General features: G+C 51.8%; 2 protein-coding genes across 3 annotated transcripts in view; both read right to left on the bottom strand.

The window, feature by feature from the left end:
- Positions 1–5,205, bottom strand: part of SMARCD3 (SWI/SNF related, matrix associated, actin dependent regulator of chromatin, subfamily d, member 3) — a 71,474-nt gene extending 66,269 nt beyond the window's left edge. Inside the window, exons 1-2 of one of the 2 annotated variants that reach the window (XM_051773029.1) lie at positions 4,082–5,205; positions 2,634–2,824 (exon numbers count right to left, since the gene is read on the bottom strand). Coding sequence is in view for 1 of the 2 variants with exons in the window: in XM_051773026.1 (XP_051628986.1) it covers positions 26–91 (66 nt within the window). In the remaining variant the exon portion in view is untranslated. Of the gene's footprint in view, positions 1–25; positions 107–2,633; positions 2,825–4,081 lie in introns of those variants that run through there. The other variant, XM_051773026.1, reaches the window with a different exon arrangement.
- Positions 5,206–12,461: 7,256 nt separating this feature from the next.
- CHPF2 (chondroitin polymerizing factor 2) lies at positions 12,462–17,652 on the bottom strand. The gene is made up of 4 exons (XM_051773013.1): positions 17,193–17,652; positions 14,808–15,372; positions 14,211–14,393; positions 12,462–13,946 (listed from the first exon to the last, which is right to left on the bottom strand). The coding sequence occupies exons 1-4, from the start codon at positions 17,462–17,464 to the stop codon at positions 12,684–12,686; spliced, it is 2,283 nt and encodes a 760-aa protein (XP_051628973.1). The 5' UTR covers positions 17,465–17,652; the 3' UTR covers positions 12,462–12,683.
- Between the last annotated feature and the right edge of the window lie 3 nt (positions 17,653–17,655).

Here is a 17,655-nt window from a genome sequence, read left to right as displayed (position 1 = left end):
CAAGACTTCATTCCCCAGTCCTTACCTTGAGATTTGGGGACTCCAGAACAGAGCAGAGAGCAGAGGCTCCTACAGGACTGTCAGAGGCCATACTGGAAAGGACAGAAGTTTGTCTCTCAAACACTGGAACCAATGAATAGAACCCAATGAATAGAGTTTTTAAAAAAATGGAAGGAGGACCCAAACAGCTTTACATAAAACTCATGGGGCCCTTGTCCAGCACTGAGGTGCCAGTGCTCTCAAATACATCCAGGTACAGGAACGACAGTATGACTGTTACTTTCACATTTACTCAGCACACATCAAAAACAAGGGCATCACAGACTGTCAATTCACAAAAATCAGACACACCTCACTTGTTGACTTCTGAGGAATATTCCCTGAACAGGACCTACTAGCCAGTGTCTGCATTTTGACAGTATTATAGAAAACCCTGTGAGCAAGAAGAAAAGGCATGTAAATTGTAGATATCTGCTTGTTTCAATGCACTCACGACACTTCTGCATAAATGCAAAACCTGGATAAATCCCTGGGTATAACACCAGAACTCTTAATCCTTTACATTTTAAATTAAGAACCATTCAATTCCTGTAGATGCATTTTTCCAGAAAAGAGAACCTCCTGGAATGCTGTTGAGTTTAAGGGGAGACCAGCAAATTCCAGGTTTTAGTCCAAGCACTTTGTTTGGAAACTGATGTGGCAACACTGCACTGGAAGAGGAAAGAGTTCTGAGTGATTGAGAGAACTGAGGGTTGCCATTAATATCTTACCTTCATCAAAAAGCTAAAGGAGTTTTAATACACAAGCTCTTCTGATTCCAGTGAGAATTGTGGACTCTCTGCAGGAATATACATTAGCAGGTATTTTCTGCATTAACTTTAACATCAGTGGATTCTTAACAAGCTAATGGGCACAGAGAACATGGCATGTGATAGGTACAGGAACAGGAGGAAATAAGAGTAGGATGTCAGAACTGGAAAAGAAAGAAACTTTCTCAGATGTCAGCTAGAAGAAGCCTTTTGCCACATTTACTGCCTGACACTGAGTGCTCATCTTGAACCCAACACCATCCAGAAGTGCAAACACGAGTAAAAAAAATCACAAGAGCAGTTCCTGGTTACCAGGTTATTGTTCTCACTGTCTTTACTTCCAGTTTTTTTCACCAAACATCTGCAGTCACCCCCTTTTTGCCTGGTCTCTCCTCCTGCCAAGCAGCTCTCAGTTTTCAATCATTTGGAACCTCAATGAGGAGAATTGCCAAACTGCCTTTCAAAAAGGCATACCCTTCCTCAGGGACAGCTGGGAGCTGCTTACAGGTACCCACTGCCATTAAGGAAGTGCCAAAGTGAATGGTCCTATAATCCTCCCTGGACTTAGAATCCAAGGGAACACCCAGCTGAACAGAAAAGGACAGAATTGTGACAAAAAAGATAATCACAGAAAACTGGAACAACTCCTTCCAATGAGGATAACTTATCATTTAACCAGCATATCTAGGAATACAGGGGATTTTCTAACACTGTTTATTCCATAGATGACTGCAAAAACTTAAAATGTATGTGCAAGAAAAAAATTATTCTATTATTTGCCTCATTTTCCTATTCCTGTTCCACACCTCCAATACGAGTTGAGATGGGAAATTTTGGTCTGACTCAGCGCACACAGTCCTTAAATTAGCCTGAGTTCCCACTGGCAGGCTGGGGCTGGTACCTCTGTGCCAGGCTTGCCCTGGCTCACCCAGAACCACGCAGGCAGAGGCAGCAGCACCGGGCACTGTGCATACTCTGCAGCCGGCTGTGCAGTACTGTGAGGGAAGGGCCACATCAGGTGACAATAACAAGCCTAAGGTGTCTTAAAATAGAAAAATAAAATAGTTATAACCCAAGCTACTTATTTCCAAACCAAAATAGAATGCATTTCTTCTACCAGACAATTTACACAACCAGTGGGGTGACCTGTGCAGGCTGTGAAATGTGAGAAGTCACCAATCCAGCTGTGAAAAAAAAAGTCCCTTACAGGCACGCCGTGTACCGGCTGGGAAAACAGACAGATGGATACAGGTGCATATTCACCAGTGGAAGCAACGTGAAGAATGGAATTAATGGTAGAAAATAAATATCTGAGTGGCAGATTTGAGCACCTTGTCATGGAGATGACCAATGCTCATCCAACAACAGTAGATACTGGAGAAGTCTACCACCTGGGAAGAGCTAATTTAAACTTGCTCTGAGAAGCGTGGGAACCCTACAAAACAAGTAGCACCTGACAAGAACTAATCCCATTTACTTGTGGCAAATGGAGTAATGAATTACCACAAAGAATTCCTGCTACTACTACTCCTCTTAGCAACTGCATCCCCCAATGTCATGTGCTCTGAGCCAGTCTACTTTGCCAGATCGGCATGTTCCTGCCAGATCAGCATCTTCCTGCCAGAACTACCACAAACTATCACAGAAGTAGTTGGCTATTCAAAACACCAGTTTAGGTCCTTTAGGCAAGCTGACAGTTCAGGACTTATTCACAACATAACATTTCCCATAAGCCCAAAGGCAAACATTTTCCAGCCCTGATACAAAGCACAGACACATCCTTCCCAACTACAACAGGTCACTTTTCAAAGAGCTAAAACCTACCTGTACCAGACAAGACAGCTGAACACCTGGATTCACATCTGTATAGACCAAGAAGAAGCAAGAAACTTATCCTGTGGATGAGGCAGGAGACCAGATATTATGTCATGCTGAATTAGTAGGAGATGTTCTCAATGACCTGAAGTAGCATCAGCTCTAAGGCAAGCAGGATGAGGATGCATTTGGATCCAACTCTGAAAAAAAGAAAAGCACATTCTGGGTGAGAGGGAAATAATATACAGTATAAATAACATTTCCTAGAACAGCATCAATTCATGGGACACTTCAAAAGCAGCACAACTTGGGGGGGGGGAAAGGGGGAAAAAGCAAGAAAGGGGAGATGCAACTGACATAGTGGTTCAGGGCTTCTCTGCAGACCCTGCACACGGGGGCATGTCCAGGCTGCCAGGACAGCCATTTTCCCACATGGCCAATCCATGTGGGCTGTTCAACTTCCCCACAAGAGCCAGCCTGAAATTGAGAAGATTGGAAAGAGCATGCAGAAAGTCACCACTTGCCTACAACTTGTGAACATATTGAGAAGACTGATGAGATCAATAGGGTGGGTAGGATTGGAGGAGATCCCTGGAATTTGCCTGGTCTAACCAAGAAGCAAGGGTATTTTCTCACAAAGGTGTTCTCAGTTGTGTTTCTGCCATCAGACATCTCTGGTCACCCTTGGGAATGGAGACCAGTTCAGAAGCATCAATCAAGTCTGCTTGCCTTCATCCTTAAAGAAATCAACTCCTTAAAGGCTACCAGAACACTGCAGCGGTTCAGCAGCCACCATCAGCTGCCCCAGTAGGACGGTGAGAGTGTTGCAGACTGGGAGAACTAATGATCCCACAGATTTAGGGTATAGTTCAGACAGCTTCAGTGTCTGCATACTTATGATAGGTCCCAGAGAAGATGAACCAGAGTAAGAAGGAAAAGAAGCTGGGAAGAGCTGAGCCAGCTGCATGTGCACATACAAAGCCCTGCTGCTCCTGACAGCTCTGTACTGCAGCTGATGAAGAAAAGCAGCATTACAGCAGAACAGGTGTCACCAGCACGCACAGCGTTCCCAGGTGTAAGCTCATACCTAGGCATGCAGTTAGACACAACTGTTCAAAGAACAGACAGGCAAGAAAGGGAAGTACGAGCATGACAGTGCCAGCCTGGCCAGTGCCGTGCAGCACAAGCAAAGATAACTCCACCAGGGACAGAACCAAGGTTCTGGGTCTAGCGGGGTCAGAACAAGGGAAGAACCAAGGGCAGAAAGAAGATCATGGTGAGTTCTGCTAAAACAGAGCTGAAGTCAAGGAAGGACAGAGCCCAGGCAAGCAGGGGCTAAGGCAAACACCGCAGTGGAGGCAGTGCAAGTGAGAAGGGAGAGTGCACAAGGTACAGAAAGGAACATCACTGCGGCACTGAGGAAAAGGAGAGCAAAGGCTGAGTGTTGGGAATCTCACCCTCACCCTGCCTCAGGGGCAAGGCCAGGCCACAAGTTTCCTCCTCAGAGAGGGGTCAGGGGATTCAGCAAGGGAAGACGGGCTGGCTTTGCTGGTGTTCCCATGGAAAACAGCAGGTCATTGATTGCTCCCGAGACAACACCAAGGAACTGGGTATTTTCAGAAGCTGTAGGACTCCCTCGGACGGGCAGTAGGATGAAGCCAGTCTCTCCAATAAGGGCAGTGCTGACAGCAGCAGGTGAGGATACTGCACAAACACTCTCCCAGGTCATGTTAACTTGGTAGATAACGTTGCTTGCTCCTCAGTCCCCCATTTTAATTCTACCTCAGTCTTCCCAGAAGCAACTTGCAGACAGGAACCCTCCAAAGGCCATGGCGATGCAGGAAACGGAGGAGAGTTCAGGCCTCAGGGAACAGGAGGAAGTGAGCAGCAATCTCCAGCAGCAAGCTCCTGGCACTAGTGAGATGGTTTGTATGTGTGGGAAGTCAAGAAGATCTTCTGGAAGGCCATGCAGAGCACCAGTCTCCTACAGACATGGATCAGCTAGTCCTGAGAACATCTGGAACCATGTATCTCCCTCTGAAGACAGAACTGAGGGGCAGCTTAGAGGCAGCGAGACAAATGCTCTCTCTCAAAAGCTGCCTTCTCCTGTGTGAAGGCTGGTTGTTCCTGGAACATCGGAGACAGCGGTCAGTTAGCCACAGGGAAGCGCTGGGTGTGCAGTGTTTCCAGGGACAGGCTGTTAGGAGGACCCCTCCTCTCCAGAGGATCGTGTCAGGACAGGATGGGCAATTCCAGATGAGTGATGGTGTCTCCCGCGGAAAAGTCAGTCCCTGCTAAAGAAGACCCTCCCGAGGGGGCCTGCAGCCCGCATTCGGGAGCGGTAAACGCGCACTGGGCTCCCCCTCTCTGCCCCTCCGAGCCAGCCAAGTCCCTGCGAGGCAGCAAAGCCGCGGCTCGGCCGAGGACGCGAGGCCCGCGCTGGGACACTGGGCGCGGGCTGCACCGCGCAAAGCCAAGTCCGCGGGGAAGAACGGAGAGACCGGCGCCGCAGCCGTCGGATGTTCCAGCTGCGGCTCCGCGGGAGGAGGCACCGCCGGGTCTGCCCTGACTCCGCCGGTCTCCTGGCCGGGCGAGCCGTGCGGGCGCTGCCCCAGTCCGTGCCCGGGCCGGGGCCGCCGCCTGCGGGGCCGTCCCGCAGGCAGAGCTCCCGCGGGTGCCGGGGCGGGGGCGGCGGGGCCGCGCGGCGCTCACCGTCCCGTCCATGCTCCGCTCCCGCCGGGGCCGTCCGAGCCCGGGGCGCCTGCGCGGCGCTGCGGACACCGGCGAGGGACCGTCTGCAAAGCGCGGCTCGCCCGCGGCGCCGGGGAGAGGGTCCCGCTGCGGCAGCGCCCGGCCCCGGCCCCGCCGCTGCGGCGGGAGGGCGGCGCGGCCGCGGCCCCTGCCCCGCTCCCAGACCCGCGGGGGCGGCGCGGCGCGGAGCTCCTCCCGGGGACGGGCGGGAGCAGCGCCCACACCCTTCCAGCGCCGCCGGCCGCCCCGGTTCTGCCGCCTCGGGAGAGCTGGAGAGAGGGACGGACGGGCTGCGGGGCCGCCACGGCCCCCAGTCCCTACCACCGCTAGGCCCCGCCGCCACAGAGCCCCGCGCCACCCCCCCCCCACGCCCCTCACCGCCGGCAGAGCCCCGTCCCCGAGGCAGCCCCGCCGCCCCCGCCCCGCACTCACCGCCGCCCCCGCCCCGCCGCGGCCCCGCCGCGCTCGCGCCGCTCCCGCCCCGCCGCAGCCTCCGCGCGCTCCACAGCGCCGCCTGCCGGCCGCGCTCGCGCCCGCCCGCAGAGCCCCCGCAGAGCCCCCGCCCAGCGCGGCCCGTGCCCGGTACCGGTGCCAGCCCTGCCCGTGCCCGGCCGTGCCCGGTACCGGTGCCAGCCCTGCCCGTGCCCGGCCGTGCCCGGTACCGGTGCCAGCCCTGCCCGCCCTGCCCGTGCCCGGTACCGGTGCCAACCCTGCCCGCCCTGCCCGTGCCCGGTACCGGTGCCAGCCCTGCCCGTGCCCGGCCGTGCCCGGTACCGGTGCCAGCCCTGCCCGCGCCCGGTACCGGTGCCAACCCTGCCCGCCCTGCCCGTGCCCGGTACCGGTGCCAGCCCTGCCCGTGCCCGGTACCGGTGCCAGCCCTGCCCGTGCCCGGTACCGGTGCCAGCCCTGCCTCTGCCCGGCCGTGCCCGGTACCGGTGCCAGCCCTGCCCGCCCTGCCCGTGCCCGGTACCGGTGCCAGCCCTGCCCGTGCCCGGCCGTGCCCGGTACCGGTACCAGCCCTGCCCGTGCCCGGTACCGGTGCCAGCCCTGCCCGTGCCCGGTACCGGTGCCAGCCCTGCCCGTGCCCGGCCGTGCCCGGTACCGGTACCAGCCCTGCCCGTGCCCAGTACCGGTGCCAGCCCTGCCCGTGCCCGGCCGTGCCCGGTACCAGTGCCAGCCCTGCCCGTGCCCGGTACCGGTGCCAGCCCTGCCCAGGCCCGGTACCGGCCCTGTCCGTGCCTGGCACCGGCCGCTCGCAGCAGAGCTCGACAGCCTCCAGGACACGGTGAGAATTCCTGCTCGGCCGTAATGGGATGAGGGTAGCTCAAAGCCACATCTGATCCTTCAAATGCAGAACCAGCCCAGAGCTGCGATCCACTATCCACACGATTTTCCTTGTCTTAAGAAGCTGGTGATTCCCAAAGGGTGAAGAAAAGGGTGCTGGGCCTGGCAGACCATGGGTCTGTGGTGCAGTGCCAATTATAACGGGAAAAGGAAAACTGCTTCATGAACACAGACCATCTCTATGTGTGCACTTTGACAGAGTAAGGTGAAGGTACTCTCAGTGGGACCTGCGGGAGTCCTGTGGTCCATGAGGATGAGGAGGGCAGTTTGGACAGGATGAGCACTGACAGTGAACACTTTGGGATGATGCTCCAAGGAGCTGCAAGGAAGCAGTGAAAGGACTGAGCTCCATCAGGGAGCCAAGCAAGCCTCCAGCTCCTCATGTTCAAAAAGGGTTTAAGCCTAAAAGATGAAGTAAAACACTGTGAAGATTCTAAGGTGGATTTACGTCTCTCTGGCACGAATACACGCATTCATCTTTTCCACTGTATTTTTCACCTGTCACATTTTCAAGCTTTTTCTACAGTTACTTGCACCAGCAAAACACAGTTGCAAATGGAAAATGAGTTTCTGTTACCTGTCAGCAGCAATGGTTCAGCGTGCATGCTGAGAAGTTAAGGTACCTTAAGTGCTCAGAACATCCAGGAAAGAGCCTGAAATGGGAATATGAGAGGGTGACTGTCTTGGCCAAGGTACAGGACTCAGGAGGGGTGAGCCCTGGGACAGCAGGGCACAAAAGCACCTGGTATAGTGGTTCAGGCTAGGACTCCTGGCAGGAGACTCAACTGGCACTTGTACCTGGACATGCTCTGCAGTGCTGTACAGAATGTTTCATGATGAATGTGTGTCAAGGCCACGCTCAAGGCCAAACAGAAGAGAGCAAGCTCCTTGGAAAAGACCTCTTCATGCTGGAGTTAAGAATGGAGGAGAGTCTGCTAAGCAAGAATACCTTGCTGTAGTAGCTGGGGAAATGTGCACCTGTTCATGAGAGTATCGTGTCCTCTGTATCTGCTCATCTGATCTGACCAACAGAAACTCCAAAACTTTTGTGGAATAGCCTAGACCATCTGTAACTGCCAGGCTTGCACTCTCCAGAGTGTTGGAAATTGGCTCTGCTCCACTTTGGAGGGATAAGATTCAGCACTTGTGAGCTGTGATTCAGTGCAGCCATCCCAGGACCTGCCCAGACACACCTGAATGCTGCCAAGTGTGTCCCAGGGAGGAGGGGGGAACAGCCCCCTCTCCCAGGGGAGATGGGCTGCACATCCCACTCACATGGCAGAGCCACATCACTTATATTCCAGTCTTGGAGAAGACTGATGTACACCATGATCAGATACAGTATCTGAGTTCACAATATCTGGGTTTGGTTTTTTTTAAGTACACCTGTTAGTTAGGGATAGAGTGGCAGTTCTGTCACAGGTGAGAAGATGGAGAGTTTGTTTTCACCTGTTTCTTGAAGTTAAAAATGCAGCAGGGACAGAAGCTTTTTGTGTTTGTACCATATACTGTATGTCTTTCTCTGGGATCAATGCAGACTGTGACAACAGGATACATCAGCCAGTCTAGGACATCCAGTGGAAGAAATTCACTACAACTGATGACAAGGAAGAAGACTATCCAAGGGCATGGAGTGATGTACAAGAAAGTGAAGTACTGAAGTACACACTCCCAGTGTCGGGGTAACACAGACACCAAATGAGGGTATGCATTTCCTCAGGGGTACAAGGTCAAAGATGACCCCACTATAGTCCACAAACTCTGTATCATGATCCTCACATTGTTCATCATTTCTGGCTGAACTAAAGCGCATCCTTGAAAATGCCCTAGTCCTAGTCCAAAATGCCCTAGTCCAAAATGCCCTAGTCCAAAATGCCCTAGTCCAAAATGCCCTAGTCCAAAATGCCCTAGTCCAAAATGCCCTAGTCCAAAATGCCCTAGTCCAAAATGCCCTAGTCCAAAATGCCCTAGTCCAAAATGCCCTAGTCCAAAATGCCCTAGTCCAAAATGACGAAAAATAGTGGTATAGAGTCAAATCATAAGCACACCTGACTCGTATACTCTGTCACTGAAAGTGGCCAACACTGAATGTCTAGAAAATATCATCACAGTGCTCATTTCCTGAAGGTTCTCATAGCTCCAAGGGATTTCTGGTTCAGAGACCTTCTGTGCCAGAGCTGTTGGATTTGTGGTTAACAGCCTTTGATGGATTTCTCTTTTGTATCTTTCATCCACTATATATTGACAATCATGAAACTTAAGGCCATGAAGGACCATTAATTCTGCCCACTTACATTTGACAAGTAATTTCACACAGGCCTCCAATGATCTCTGTTATACAAACCAAGTAAATTGTAGTACACTGGAAAAGTTACCACTGTAATTTCACTAGCTACTCACTTTCAGCACTGAAAGCATGTGCCTGTTTCCCCTTGGAATTATTTGTTACAGTTTAAAGCTGTTAGTTCAGTGGTTGTTGTGCCTTACCCCTGGACAATTAAAAGCCTCTTTAGTATCCAGTGTTTTCACTCAGTACATGTATTCATACACTCTAATCAGTGTCTAAATCATTAGAGTTCATAGAATCATAGAAAGGTTTGGGTTGGAAGGGGCTTTTAAAGGCCATCTGGTCCCTCCTCACCATAGGCAGGGACATCTCCACTCAATCAGGTCACTCCAAGCTCTGTCCAACCTGGCCTTGGAGACTTCCAGGGATGGGGCAGCCTCAGCTTCTCTGTGCAACTTGTGCCAGGGCCTCACCACCCTCATTTTTAAAATGGTCTTTCTTATATCTAGTTTGAATCTACCCTCTTTTAGTTTAAAACCATTAAGCTCAGTTTAAAGCCATTACCCCTTGTCTTATCACAACAGGAGTTCATCTCACATAAAATATTTTTCCAATCTTCAAGTAAGTGTTGTGAATCTCTCATACATTCTTTTCATTCTTTTTTTTTCTCTCTTCCCTTCAAGCCTTAAAAAAAAACCCAAAAACCAAAAGGCTGTGAGCTCTGCCCTTTTTACTGTCTCACATTAACAGCATCTGTTTCCCCAAGACTGTCTATCTGTTAAGATCTGTTATGTCTTAATCCTATACTGTCAGCTTTACAGGGCTGGGACAGCTCTGGATTTTAGTGTCTAAAATAGTGGGTCCTAGACAAATTAAGCTGCTGGCACTTTAATACAGTCAATTGCTTCACAGACTTACCTTTTTCTTTTAACATGCAGTCCTCTCCAGAGGAGTGATACGCCTTCAATCTTCCACAAGTATGTAAGTTTGCACTTGACTGTTTTAAGACAAAAATTGATGTGAAGAGCATTACTCTGCTACTCTTCTCCACTGTTATCTTCTCTTCACGATTTTTTTGCAGTTTTTTACATCATCTGCATATTTTATCAGTAGAGATCTTACATTTGCTTCCAAATAATCCATTAAGTGTGAAACAACACTGTCTGGAGAACTGCCCCCCTGGGCAGACCCATTCACCTTCCCAGTTACACGAGGGCTGGAACAGCCTGGGGATAGTAAACTAAAAATGCCATAAGGCAAATGCTGTAAAGAGGAAAGAAAATAATCAAATTAAATGTTGAATGAATTGATCCAGCATTACACCAAACAAGACCCAAGTTGGTCATTTCATATCACCTAATCTCACCTTGGAATGCAGAGTGTTCACCAGTAAAAACCAGACTCTCCAGCTTATGGACTGGGCAGTTTGCTGACAGTATTTTCTGCCTTTCCTTTCCCAAAGAGCTGGATTTTAAAAAATAATAGAATCAGCTTCCAGATTCTCTCAAGCTCTGCATCCTCTCCGGCACCAGGAGGTTGTTTTTCATGCAGCAGAATCTCCTTTGCACTCAGGACACCGAGCACCCCATCCCAAGGTGAGCAGCATCGGGGCTCTCGCTCTGTCCGTCTCTGCCGTGGCACCTGACCCCGCCCGGCAGCCGCTGCAAACCCGAGCGTGCACAGGCCTGTGCTGCTCACAGCCAGGCCTGGGTTTGCTGCACAAATTCGTTGCCCACAGGACAGCCTCAGCCAGCTCATCGTACAGAAAGGCCTGCAGGCAACTCTCGGACCAGACCAGCCATTCCTCCACTCCTGTGTCCTGACCTCAGTCTAAAACTGAGACAAGAAATTCCCAGGCAAACATCCTTTCTGTCTGACAGCAGGAATAACAGACAGAGCTGTTTTCTGGCAATCCTATAATAGCTATAATGGCCAAAAAAGGAGAATCTGCTCTGCAGGTGGGGTCTGCATGGCATGCTGGGTGTGGATCAGAGGCCTATTTGACACTGCACCATTTGGGGTTCCCTGACTTTAAAGGATGTGAGATGATGTACACTATTCTCTTTATCGTGTTAGCTCTCACATTTTAAATGGTACCCTACCCAGTACGACTGCCTTTCCTACTGGGATCATAACCTCCCTGTGCAAAACAACCCTTTTAACAACAGAGGGTTTCCCAGGTAGCTGCCCTTGTCCTCAGTCTGTGAATGTTTGCTTAGCCACAAACACACATCCCCCTAAGACACTGCAGAGATCTGGCTTCTTCCCATGTAAATGTAATCAAGACATGCCTTACTTGTTAAACAAACAAATCCAAGACTTCTATCAATTTGAACTAATGCTCCTGACTCTTAATACTTCTTTTGAAACTTTTCTAATTTTTCAGCATCTCTTTTGATGCCAACACCAGAGCTCCACCTCGTGCTCGTCATGAGATGAGTATAGGAAATACAACCTCTCTCCTTCAGCAGCACCCCTGCAGCCATGAAGGGAGTCAGTCACACTTGCTGGCTCATCACACAAACTCACAAGTTCACATCGGGGCTTTGATTTCTGGGATATTCACCGGAAAGATGATGCTGGAAAGCTGAAAAGTAAAAAGATTAGTGGGGTCCTGATGGATACCAGGTTAAACATAAGCCAGCAGTGCTCCCTCCAAGCAAAGGTGGTGACAGCATCCTGGGCTGCAGCAGGAGGGCTGTGGCCAGCAGGCAAAGGGCAATGAGCTATCTCCTCAGCACAGGTGAGACACACCTGGAGTCCTGTGTCCAGTCTGGGCTCCCCAGTACAAGACAGACATGGACATACTGGAGCAAGTCCAGCAAAGGAACGTGGAGATGTTAAGTAATGGGAGTGTCAGTCCTAACAGTGAGACTGCAAGAACTGGGATTGTTTCACCTGGACAACAGGCTCAGCACAGTCTCATCCACGTGTGTCTCAGTGATGGGAGAATGTAAGGAAGACACAAACAGCTTCTGCTAAGTGGTCTCTGGTGACATTGCAAGAGGCAACAGGCACAAACTGAAATGCAAAAAATTTCATTTAAACATGAGAAAGGACTTTTCGGCTGTAAAAGTTACTACACACAGGGGCATACTGCCAGGAGGGATTGTGGAGTCTCCATCCCCAAGACATTTAAACTGGAACAGCTCTGAAGCTCTGGAAGAGTCAAACACAGCAAAGTGAAAGTGGTTGAACAGCTTTGCCCAGCTGAATTGGACAAGTTGTGTTTATGCCTCTTGAAAAAGTGAATGCATAAACACACAAACACATAGGAGGGTTCAACAACAGCCCTGAGAGTACCAAGTCAGGGTAACTCTGTCCCAATATGTAGCTCATGCTCGCTCTCTCCATGCACTGCTCAGCAGAATTGCACAGCTTTAAGGTCAGCTCTACAGCTTGTCTCACTTCCCTCATCCCAGAGGCTGCAAAGTTTACAAGTGACCACATTAGTCTGCCTGGAAAGAAAATTAAATTTATTAAAAAAACCCAAACCAAACAAACCAAACCCCCTCCACAGAAACAGCCTCTCTCCATAGCCCGTGTGCCTCAGAGTGGGGCCCAGAAAGTCTTCCTCCTCCCTTGACCTCACATGCCCTTCACCCATGGCAAGGCTGGAAAGGGGATGGAAAGTGCCAAGTGTTAAGGTGCTAAGAAGCTCTTGATGTTTCCATCTCTCAAGTGCTGTTGGCCTGTTCCTGCTCAAAGAGGGCCATGGCCAAATGTGAGCGGGACGCGAGTCCTTCCAAGTTGCTGAGCACACAGCGGTGGTACAGCTCCTCACTGAGCCGGGGGTTGCAGCTCCTCAGGGTGTACTTCTGCACCAGCCCTGGCTCCACAGCCCTGAACAGGTGCAGACCAGAATAGTGGAGGAAGACATCAAATACCTCCATGCTCTCCAGCACCTCATCTCGGTCCAGGATATCGGCTGCGAGCTTGGTACGTGCTGTCATATAGTCAGAATTATAAAAGCAGGCCTCAGCAAAGGAATGTCTGTCAAAATGCCCATCCCTCAGGAAGTCAGTGCTGGAGGAAGCTGTCTGCTCACCATGGTACACCAGCGTGGGGTTGAACTCCTGGAAATGCACAGGAAAAAAGACCTGCCAGTTGCTGATGGTATTCATGCGGCAGTGGTTCAGGAACTCCATGTTGATTTCTGTCCAGACACTGGCCAAGAAGAACAGTGTATCCACAGGGTGCTTCTTTGAGACTATATCCATGAGCTTCACTTGTGATGGCACCTCTGTTTTAACACTAATCCATGGGATTTTAACTTCTGCATAGCGTTTCTCCAGCTCTCCTACCATGGCTTTGACTCCAGCAAAAACATCCACCTGACCGACTCTCTGGGCATCGTAGGGATGGTAGACAAAAAGCAAAGTCAGCAAGGCATTATCATGCGTGTCCAGTGTGTTCATAGCAAACATATCCAGGAAGTTTGCCACATAATCCAGGTCCTGCACTGTCAAGGGAAGCACCAGCTGCACCCGTGTGGCCTCCGTCACATATGGCATGGGAATAATTTCCACCTTACTTAAGGGTCGCACCAAGCTCACTCGCTTAGCCAGAACGTGACTGTGGCCCTTCTGGGTGACAGCCTCCAGCAGCAGGTCCAGTGTGTACTCCATGCCCCGCGTGGGGTCAAAGCGCCGGTAGCCGTTGAGCAGCTGCCGCTTGCTGAAGCGGAGCAGGGGCTGGTACCGACGGTTCAGCTGCTCCAGCGCCGACTCAATGATCTCACCAACATCTGCTTTGCTGGCTCCAGATAGCTCACACTTTGGGGAGCCGTCAGGACAGGAGAAGAGGTGCTGCTCAGTGAAGTAGTCCCAGTTGATCACCTCAAAGCGGGACTTTGGAAGGAACGGGGCGTTTATTCCCACAGGCCAGGTCACGCCTGCCTCGCCTGCAGGGGTCAGTGCTGTCAAGTTCCTGATCTGCATCTGTGCAAACAGAGAGCACAAACTGAGCCCCACCACGTTCTCAAAGGGGTCCAGGCCAGCTCCCCTCCAGGCCCACCTCACCACCTACAAATGTCACACCAGCAGTTTCGGGTGTCAGAAGTGCTGTTTGTGAGACACAGGGCTGCAGCCTGTGTCTGGCTGTCAGTCATCCACAAATGGAAGCAACAATCTTCCTCTACTGCACCAAAATAGAAGAAAATCTGTTTGGTCAAGGACTTTTTGCAGGTATTTCTCACCACATACCTGGAGCTCCTGTATCTCCCGGTAGGCTCTGTCCAGCTGGATCCTGCTGAACTGCTTGTGCAGCCGGTACATCAGGGTCATGTCGGAAACAGGGTGCACTGCAAGAGCTGCTTGGAACTCCTCTTCTTCCTCCTTCTCTGGCTCAGTATTCTTGGCCAGTTCATAGGTGTGATAATGCTGGCCCTGAAGCAGACAAAAGCCAGGAAGACTGGAATAGAATCCAAGTTCACAGAGCAGCTTTCCCTCACCCCAGACACGCACCTGCCCCTCTTTCCATATGGACTGAGATAAAAAGGTATGAGTCGTCCCTCCCACCCTAACCTCCATTTTCTTCTTGGTACCAACATGCCCTTTATCCTACCTCCAAAAACCCGCGGATCAGACCCTGGTAGTAGGCCAAAAATTAAGTCACGTGTGCGCTCTCTATCTCACCATCACAGCTGTGATTCTGGGCCCCTCCCCGACGCTGCTATAGCACACAGCCCCTTCCTCCTCTGCAGCTCACAAAAAAGCCACTTTGCTACAGAGCAGGGACCAAGTAAGAGCATGGGCTCTGTCAGGCTCAGCTAACACAAAACCTGAGCTGGGAGGTAGTACCTGGAGCTGGGAAACACAAGTGATGCCAAGGAAATCAATGATGCAACGGCCCAGCCACTCATCTGGCCGCACACTGAGTATCTCATTGCGACAGCTGTCCAGGTGTGGGTGGAGCTTCAGCAGCAGGCTACGGGAGAGCAGGTAGCCAAAGCCCCCATGACAGTAGCGAGCCTGCTCATCCCCCCCGATGAACTCCTCCGCTCGCCCCAGGTACACATCCTGGTTAATGCTCAGGTGCGTCACCAGAGCCTTGACCTGCTCAGCCTGGGCATAGGTGTCATCTTGCATGATGTAGAACCAGTCATAGTCAGAACCAAAATGCTGATGGATATAGTTCATGGTCTCGTACATGAGCCAAATGGGCCGCTCGTCTCCATGGGCCACCAGCACCATTCCATGGGGCACCTTGGCACTGCGCAGCCCCGTGAAGTACAGCAGGCGTGGGAAGTGGTGGGCCACCGTCTTGTTCACTGCCACTGCCAACGTGTTCATGGTGGCCTTGGAGGTCAGCACAGCCACAAACAGTCTCTCATGGAATCCCAATTCTGTCTGGATATAGCGAGTTCTGTAAAGGAAGGACATACCTATATGACAAAGAGCTGGAGAAGAAAAATCGAGAATTATGGTAACTTGGGATAAATCCTTATTTGCTAGAGTCAACCCATGGTGAAACAGTCAAGCCTAGATGCAAAGCTTTAAGAGAAAACTCATTAGTGAAAATCCCATTTTGTGAAAACACTTGCTTCCTTCAAGGCAGTTACAATCTCACATCATTTATGTGAGCTAGAAAACCATGCCAGTGTAATTAAAATTAAAATACCACAGAGCTAACCACTAGCAGCTTAGGAGGTTTGCTCAATTAAACCACAGGAAGGACTGTTAAGGAGTCCCTAGTGCTGGGGGCTGGGGTGTGCCAGCTGCCTGTGGGGCCCCGAGTGGCAGGAGATCACTGGAGCCCCAGACCATGAGCCAGCAACAGTTGCTGGCCTTGGCCTAACAAAGGGTCCAAAGCCCTGCAGGGCCCGGTGAACAATGAGAAGACCCCAGACCAAAGCTCACCATTGGACCAAAAGGCACATGAGGACGCACGTGAAGAGCATGTAGAGAGATTGTGAGGGTACAACAGCCCAGGGGTCCCTTTGCTCAGAGTCCCTCTGCAGAGGCACCAGCCTGAGCTGTTCTGATGTTGCTGCACCACAAATAAAATACCTAAAGGAACCAAAGAAACTCTGCTACAGGAAGCCTGGGGTCGAGGGAACTTGTCTGACAGTGTGACTGTGGTTTGTGGAAGGAGCCGAGGGGGTACCTGTTGGGTCACCAGAGCCACCACTGCGAAGGGACCCCGGTCCCAGCAGTGACAGTCTGGGTGGTGCCAGTGTGACCCCCAGAGTGGCCCCTGGACGGTGAGGCAGGAAAGTTTTGTACAATATATTACTGTAGTGTATTACATTACATCAATAGATTATTGTTAATTGCTCAAAATTTCCTTAATGAATAGACTGCTTAGAAAACTTTTGAAGAGTAATTTAACATGTTCTATTAGACACAGGTAACAAAAGAATCATAGAATTCCAGAACGGTTCAGTTGGAAGGGACCTTGAAGCTCATCCAGTCCCACCCCCTGCCACGGACAGAGACACCTTCCACTAGCCCAGGTTGCTCCAAGCCCTGTCCAACCTGGCCTGGAACACTTCCAGGGATGGGGCAGCCACAGCTCCTCTGGGCAACCTGTGCCAGGGCCTCACCACCCTCACAGGGAAGAATTTCTTCCCAATATCCCATCTAATCCTGCCCTCTGACAGTTTGAAGCCATTGCCCTTTTTCCTGTCCCTCCAGGCCCTTGTAAATAGTCACTCTCCATTTCTACTAGAGGTTTCCTTCAGGTCCTGGAAGGCCACAGTCAGGTCACCCCACCCTCTCTTCTCCATCTGAATAATCCCAATTCTCTCAGTCTTTCCTTATAACAGAGGTGCTCCACCCCTCTGACCATCTTGGTGCCTCCTCTGGACTTGCACCAACAGCTCCATGTCCTTCCTGTGCTGGGCCCCAGGGCTGGAGGCAGCTCTGCAGGTGGGGTCTCACCTGAGGGGGCAGAGGGGCAGAATCCCTCCCGTATTGAAAAGAAATATTCTCAATCTTCTTGGGCACTTTTGTTGCCTTTTTTTCCCCCCTCAGGTTAATTTCCTAAACAAGTGTCTTCCACTCCTTTAAGGTGACAATCTTGGCCATCGCCTTGTTGCATCACGTTGTTCCTACACAAGGTAATTCAAACGGCAAATTCCACCTTGAACCTGTTCACTCACGCCGAGATTTAGAACCCCAAATACCACCCACACGTGACTATTTTCCCTGAAGGAAAGCCGGGCCAAAAAGCACAGAACTTACCTGAGCACTTTTTTGTAAGGCTTGTTGGGGTCTCTGTAGTACGGCACAATGCGGGGCCTGAAGTCCTCGTGGCCCGGGCCCGGCCCCCCCTCCGCTGCCTCGGGTGGAGCCCCGCGGGCGGGCGGCGCGGGTCGGCCCGGTGCCAGGCATCGCTCCTCGGCCGCGCCGTGGCTCCAGGAGGCACGCAGGAGGCTCAGGCTGCAGCCGAGGGACAGCCCGAGCAGGAGCGGCAGCGCGGGCCGCAGCGCGCCCAGCACCGCGCCCAAGCGCATCGCGGCGGCTACGGCCGGACCGAGCTCCCGGGGGACATGGCGAGCGGGGCTCTCTCACCCGCAGGCCGGCGGCAGCGCCGGGGGCGGGCCGGGGCTCCGGGCCGAGGACGCGGGAGACAGCAGCGGGTCCGTCCCGTCCGCGCTGCGCCGCTGCCACCTCACCCGCCGCATCGCCCCTCGCCCTTCCGCTT

Source organism: Manacus candei, unplaced genomic scaffold (genome assembly GCF_025592945.1).
Source record: "Manacus candei isolate 608988 ecotype Guabito, Panama unplaced genomic scaffold, ASM2559294v1 h1tg000164l, whole genome shotgun sequence".
NCBI classification, from domain to species: Eukaryota; Metazoa; Chordata; class Aves; order Passeriformes; family Pipridae; genus Manacus; species Manacus candei.
The sequence above is the reverse complement of the archived record's forward strand: the minus strand, read 5'-3'. Positions and strand labels throughout refer to the sequence as shown.